This window comes from Hipposideros armiger, unplaced genomic scaffold (assembly GCF_001890085.2).
Source record: "Hipposideros armiger isolate ML-2016 unplaced genomic scaffold, ASM189008v1 scaffold_900, whole genome shotgun sequence".
NCBI classification, from domain to species: Eukaryota; Metazoa; Chordata; class Mammalia; order Chiroptera; family Hipposideridae; genus Hipposideros; species Hipposideros armiger.
Genome location: NW_017732250.1, coordinates 102,085 through 109,473, shown reverse-complemented (window position 1 = coordinate 109,473; position 7,389 = coordinate 102,085). Strand labels below are relative to the sequence as shown.

The 7,389-nt window shown below is 35.2% G+C and overlaps 1 protein-coding gene across 1 annotated transcript in view; it reads right to left on the bottom strand.

Annotated features, from left to right (window-relative positions):
- The window catches only part of ARFGEF1 (ARF guanine nucleotide exchange factor 1), a 111,625-nt gene that overhangs the window by 33,024 nt on the left and 71,212 nt on the right, over positions 1-7,389 (bottom strand). The window contains exons 20-22 of the mRNA XM_019630307.1: positions 3,903-4,031; positions 2,887-3,045; positions 2,496-2,646 (exon numbers count right to left, since the gene is read on the bottom strand). Of these exons, the coding sequence (XP_019485852.1) occupies positions 2,496-2,646; positions 2,887-3,045; positions 3,903-4,031 (439 nt within the window). The remainder of the gene's footprint in view (positions 1-2,495; positions 2,647-2,886; positions 3,046-3,902; positions 4,032-7,389) is intronic.

Sequence of the window (7,389 nt, the reverse complement as noted above, 5' to 3'; positions counted from 1 at the left end):
GGGGGGTTGTTACTTTGTGAGGGTGAAAAGGGTAACTATTGCATTGTTCTGTACACCTGAAACTAACAATAAATAAATAAAAATAAAAAAGAAAAAAAAAGAAAATACTTAGGTACACTAAGAACAAAGATGTTAAGTGTTGTGAAGATTTGTATGACCAAGCCATTGAATTTTTAAACTTTAATTTATATACCTTAAAAGAATATGCATGTAATTCAAATCTAATAATCATGTGCTTATGTATTCGTAATAACTAAAAGTTCCATGTTTTCAAAAAGTTAAAGTACAGACTTATATCAGTCAAGAGAGTCAGATAAATGTATCTTCAGCCCTATTAACTTGGTTACATGGAATACCTCGTGCATGGATGCTGTTAATAAAGGCTATTAATTTATTTTGTAAAAACAGACATACACACTGAACCAGCTCGCCTCTCTGTTCCACAGCCTCTTCTAGCTTAAATTCTGACTCCAGCGTCCCGCTGAAGCAAGCATCTGCTCTCTGAGTAGGTGACAGACAGGGCACAGATGGGCAGGGGTGAACATCTGCTACACTGGGCTGGCTGTTAACCAATGAGACAGCCTGAAGGGAGGGCTCTGCCTACCAGGGGCAAGTCAACAGACTGGCTCCCTCTTGGATGCAGACTCAAAAATGAGAGACCTGATCAATCAGGAGTGAGTGGAGAGTGAAGCAGGCCAAAAAGAGAGGCAGATAACATAAGACAAAGCCTAGTAAAGCATAAAAAAGAGATGGAAGAGTGTGGCTGGTCGCTTGAGTAGCTAGGAAGCCTGACATTTTTAAATTTCAATCTGAAATGTGTGTATTTTTCTGTAAATTCCGTTCTGAAGGGAGAGGGCAGATCATCTCATATCCTTGCAACCCAAGTAGCACAAAAGCAGAGTGATCAAAATTTAATTAACTTTCAAATATACTAGTAAATATTATCTGCAAGTATCATCATTTCTCGTTTGACTAAACTTCTGGAAGATAAAATATTTCACTCCTGTTTCATTTTTAGTGCAACCTACTTCGGTTGCTTGGCAAAACTGAGCCTTGGAGACTTGCACCCGTCATTATTTTGGCCTTCTCACACACCCTAGGTCTCAAAAAAAAAAAAAAGGCCTTTCAAAAGCTATTGAATCAATCACAGCACATTCATTTCACTTGCCTGTAAATATTTTTCATCTGTATCTTGTGCTATCTTCGGTAGTAATTACAGTTCTAATGTTCCGAATCAGACTTCCAGGTTACACATAAGTCACCATGCAGGTGAGTCGGCAGTTCTAAATCCTGCTGCTAGGTCACCAAGTCTACACCTGTACCTCCCAGACCACAGCATCTAAGATACACTGAGGCCCTGACTGCATTGCCGCTGACACAGGGGGTTGCCACCGGAACTAACTGACCCCAGTCCAACTTGAAGCCACAACATGGGTCTTTACTTCTTTCCCTATGGATGGTTTTTCAAGCTTGAAATTCTTTTGGATTTCCTAAGAATTTTTATTGCAAGCAACAAGAGAAATCACTAAAAGATAAAAAGCCAAAAATATCCAGAAATGTTACAGTACAAAGCCTTAAAAAGGAAATAATCCTAGATCTCAGGTATATTCCCTCCTGCTCTCTTTAAGTCAAGTCTCTCGATTTCTTGGTTAAAGTTGGGTGGGGAAGAGAGAAAAATCCTGAAACCATTAATGTATTAGCCACTGTGCTAAGTCCATGTATATATATTCTTATTTAATCCTAACTACTCTAGAAGTATTGGGGCTGTTGGAAAAGTCATGACGTATTTTTTCTATGTTTTTCATTGCAAAAATGCATCATGACTTTTCCAACAACCCAATAGAAAATACCATTAAGTTTGCAAGAGAGCTCAGAGAATTAAAGTAACTTGCACACAGTAAGGAAGAAATACAGAATTCAAGCCCAGAAGTACAGTATTCAAAATCAACAAGAGTCTAAACTTTGCTTTTTCCCTGGTGGTACATTTTCCATTTATGAGTAAAACTGTATTGTCTTTAGTTGTTCTGTATCCATTTTCACTAGTATCTTCCTTTGTTCTATTGGGTCAAACCTGGAAGTTCCTGGCCATACTGCACACACGGGAAACCATGGGGAAGTTTCATGCTGGCAGAAGAGTTTAGTTAGACCTGCACAGCACCTTTAAAAGATGTGACTCAATGCCTTCTCCAGCTGCCCCAACTATTTACTGCCTTTTACAAGCCTTTGCTCATTTCAGTTACCCACTGAGTTTTAAAAGCAGATCACTGTAAACCATGTTCTTCCTCTACCCCAACCATGAGATCAAGACTAATGGCTACATACTAGTCCAGGAAAAAAAGGCAGTTCCTACACAGTCTTGGTTTTCCTCATGAAATTGGCCAAAGGGCATTTTATCATAGTCCTCTAAATACGCCATTGCTACAATAAAGTAGCAAATGTTGAGCAAGTTAAAAACAATTTTGATATTTCATATAAATAACTTTAAAAATTCTCACCTAGCCCCAGACCCACAAATTCGTCCGGAGCCTGATCTTTTGTTCCAGTGAGAGATCCTTCTCGGCCTCGCACTGTTCCAGAAATGTACCGGGGTTTCACTCCAGTTCCTATAAGCTGTGCAAGCTCCAACTGACTGATGCACTTCAGAATCTTAATTACAAAAAGGGAAAATAAATTAATTCCTTAAAAATGTTCACAAAAATATTTAAATGTATGCAGCCAGGATTTAAATATAGGCTACATTATAAATCATTATAAAACGCTAAATGTACTCATCCCGAATGCACCAATTTACTTCCAAACACTTCAGCATGTTAGCGATAGAATATTTAGCATTAGCTCATTTTTTAAACCAAATTGCTAAGTTGAAAATAAAGAAAGTGCTTATACCTCATGCCATGAATTTCCTAAATAATTTCCATCTGTATGAGCCACTGTGATTAGTGTTTTTATTGTGTCAATGTTCTTCTGTTTCATTTCCGTAATCCCAGAGCTCACTGTCAGTAAGGTGAATCTCGCCAGCGCCTGGACATATGCATCTCTTTCCAGCTATAAAAATGAGAAATGTATGCTTTATATGGTTGTAAACATAACAGAGTGATCTCTAATTCCCTCATGACAAACTGTTTACTAGTTTAGTAAGTTTTTAACTGACAAGTCATGAGTTACATACAATTAACATCAAACTGCAGTTTTTTTATCGTAAGATGATGAATGAAGCAGAAAAGAATGAATTTCTAAAATCCAAAGGTGATAAGTCAAGATGAGGGTTTAGTGATAACAAATGAATTTATACAGTAAAAAACATTCACTGAGCACTTACTATGTTTCAAGTACTGTGTGGACTAGCAGGAACCTGATTTATAAATTTGCTCACTTTTTTCTCTATAACTAGGCTGTGCTTTTTAAGCCCTAATATTCATAATTAAATGTAAAAAAGGTTTAAAAAAACTGCTTTGGCTAAAATTTATTATGAGACAAAGCATATAAATTACTGTAACAGACTATCTTCATGAAAATCATGTACTAGATACTTGGTTCTCTTAAAGACAACTTATTCTTAGGCTTAGGCAAAGTTATAAAGTGACATAAAATATGAAAATATATATATGATTCAGTAAGTATGAACATACAACATATCTAAATAAGATATTCAGATTAACATAGAGGAATCAGTCTTGGAAAAATTGCAAACCAGTTATGAGGAGTTTTAGACTCATTGGTATAGAACTACCACTTTTGTCATAGCTTCTTGGAAACTTACACATTAAGATTCATTTAAATTCCATCATAAATTTGAAATCAGTTTTTCATAAGTCAGACATAAAAAGATAATTTACACTACGGTAATGGCATAAGTAATTTACATTTTTCAGACTGGCTACTAAGGCAAAATTCTTTGTTACCTGAATGCTGAAAATGCATGCAATTCTGATCGCACATCTTATACCTTCCAGGCAAAGAGAGGCTACTTCAGTATCATCACAATCCTGTAGACCCACACTAAACGCAGCCAGGAAAGGCGTCCAAGCCAACTAGGAGAATTAAAAATTTAAAATACATCATGGACATCAAGTGCTAATAAAAAATTATAATATTCCATTAATATTTCTCAAAGCTTTCAGACAATAAATGGTTGAGGAAGTTCTGGAAAAAGCAATGAGTTTATTGGCATAATTATTTGGAAAGCTTTTTTTTTTTTTTTAATTTATTGGGGTGACAATGGTGAGTAAAGTTACATAGGTTTCAGGTGTACAGTTTTATAATACATTATCTATATATCACATTGATTGTTCACCACGCAGAGTCAGCTCTCCTTCCATCACCATATATTTGATCTCTTTTACCCTCATCTCTAATCCCCTCCCCTTCCTTTCTTAGACAATATACAACGGTGCCTGGGCTTAAATAAATGGGGGAGCAAGATTATAAATTCAGTAGAAGACCTTAGGCATATTTTAAGCACAGCATTTTAAATTATTCACATCAATAAAAAAATGGGAAGTCAATATTCATAAATGATATTAGTTTTACCTAAATTCAGAACTTGTCTCTCTCTGAAAGTTTTGTCCCTTGCAATAGTTCATGGACTTTTTATTTCCAAGAAAATCCATTTACTTATTTTCTACTTGCAACAATTACATTATTCTCTTTTCTTTAAGCCTGCTCCCTAGACAGTATTTAGCCTTATCTTTTTTGTACTCAAATATTTTACATTGAGACATCAGTGTTACCTCTGGTTCCTACTTGGACAATACTTTAAAGTATATAGTTCAATAAAGTATTTTTTTATTACAAATGGTGAAAGCCAACACTAAATTTTACTATAAAAATTTAATACCTAGTGAAACTGTAAAACAACAAAATAAAAGAGCTACCTTTTGACTACTGAAAATCCTAATATCAAAACATGTATATATATTAGTATGTGCAAGTGTGTGGGTAGCTTTGATATGTCTGATGCGAGAGTATTTGCTTTTAATAAGTCATCATGAATTAAAACTATATAACCATATAGTCATACAGATGAAAAATGTTTATGCCAGTGTGCTACAGAAATGACAACTGAAATGTTTAAAAGATCTAAAAAGTTTTTAGCATTATGCAGGAAAGCAGAATTATCCAAAGCTTTGCCTGTAACATTAGTAAGTTTAGAAGTAAAAGTGTGTAATGAAAGTGTACAAAAGTACAAGGAGCATAAAACACAGTTCCTAACTTCTAGTCTTAGCTTTGCCACTTACTTAATCTCTCTGAACCCCTTTACTGCCGGGGCTACCACTGAAGAGACACTGCGGGCAACCTGTGAAGTGCAGTGCTTCCAAAATACAAAATACTACATCAAAGTAACAGCAGACACAAACTATTCTAAGAAACAGCACATCTATTTGGAAACCTGTAAATATTTTATACAAGTATAAATGGTCCTTATGCCATGAAAAAAATGTTTAAACTCCATTAGGAATCAAAGACAATGATTTCTCCAATCAAATTACACTAAATAATATCCAGGGGACAGTGAAATTGCCCACTCATAATTGTATAAACCTTGGTAGAAAACAATTTGGCAATATGTAAAAAGATTCTTAATGTTTATATCCTTAATATTATAATACATTCTAGGAATCTCTCACTCCTTTACCCAGTCAGTGCTTGTTTATTGAGCACTTACTACAAGCTAGATATTGGGAAAAGAGAACAGAACAGATGCAGTCCCTTGTGAAGCTTAAAGTCTAGTAAAGAGATATACTAGGCATATATATAATACATATATTAAAATTAAAAAATGTATAAATATAAATTGTTATAAATACAATGAAGGAAAAGCACAGCATGTCATGAAAAGGGACCTAACTTGGATTAGAGGGCAGAACTCTGATAAAGTAACATTTAAAATGCAAACTACTCAGGCAAAGAAGAAAAGTGCATTCTGGGCAAAGCATATAGCTTGTAAGAATGCTCTGAAGAGAAAATAACTTAGGACATTTTAGAAACGGAAAGAATGCCACTGTGACAGCAGCATAGTAAGAAACAGAAGAAATCTAGCAATGATGTTGGAAAGGCAGGTGGAGCCAGGCCACACGTGGCCTCCAGACCCTCCTGTTTCATCACAAAATCACGCAAAGTCAGTCAAGGGCCTCAGGGAAGAAGGTGACATTGCATTTTGTATTTTAAAAAGATCACTCTGGCCTCTGTAATGGATAAGAGGGCACAAAAGCAGACATAAGGACGCCAGCTAGGAGGATGTTACACTAATAAGAGTGAGAAATGAGGGTTTCTGAAGAGAAAAATGGCAGTGAGAGGACAGATTCCTACTTCTAAGGTAGAGGATGTTTAAATAAACCAGAACTCATCCAGAGAATAGATCATAAAGGCTATTGGTGAGTAACTTTTAATGATATGAGGAAATACTTATGTGAGAATCAGCAAGATACAAAATTCTATACATTGTATGATCACAACTGTAAAAAGTAATATATATAAACATATTAACAGTTTTCTTCTGAATAGCAGGATTATGGCTGGTTCCTTATTCTTTGTTTTTTTCTGTCTCCTCATAAAAAACATTTGAAAAAACAAAATAAGGGTATACAATTATTCAAAACAAAGAAGCTGTTTTATAAAATTTGTTTAATAAAGAAAAAATGTTTCTTATATTTCAACATCATTTTCTGTAATATTCTACAAGAGAAGGCCAGTTATATTCCACTATTCCTTCTAACATTATCGCCCTAGTCCTACCTCCTAGCCTGTAATTTTTCATGAACTTTTAGAAATATCATTATCGCACAGACCCTGAAGTAGGGGTAGAAATAATTCTAAGTTTTAGAGTAAAAGGAAACACAGAAATCGTGCAGTCATTTTTACTGTCCATACACGTGTAGTGAATGTCTGCATCGAGACTTGATACGACCTTTGGCCTCGGCAGCCATCTTACCACAACACTGCCTGGCGAACTGGTGTGTACTTGACCCATTTTCCCTTTTCAAACCTGTCTAGACTCCCCATCACCCACTAGAATCCTTATGATGCACTGTTTACTCATTCTGGAATTTGAAGAAAGGGTAGAAAAAAATAACTAGGAAAATGAAGGAATGGGAAAGCAAATTTTAAAGAACCAGGAAGTATCATTCTTACTAGATCAACCCATAACATAAATAATGCTCCCTTTAATTGCTTTCTCTATTTTCTGGGCTCCAGGCATACTCAGAACCCTCATATTAGTTCCTGGGCCAGAAGCACTGAAAGAAAGCAAGAGGCTCAAGATCACTTTGGAATTTCAGGTAACTGCAAAGGTTTAACTAGAACTCATTTAGAAAAAATCAGGCCAAGGATTAATGATCATTCTCTGAAATCTTTCAATTCTTAATTCTTTTTTTTTTTTTTTTTTTTTTT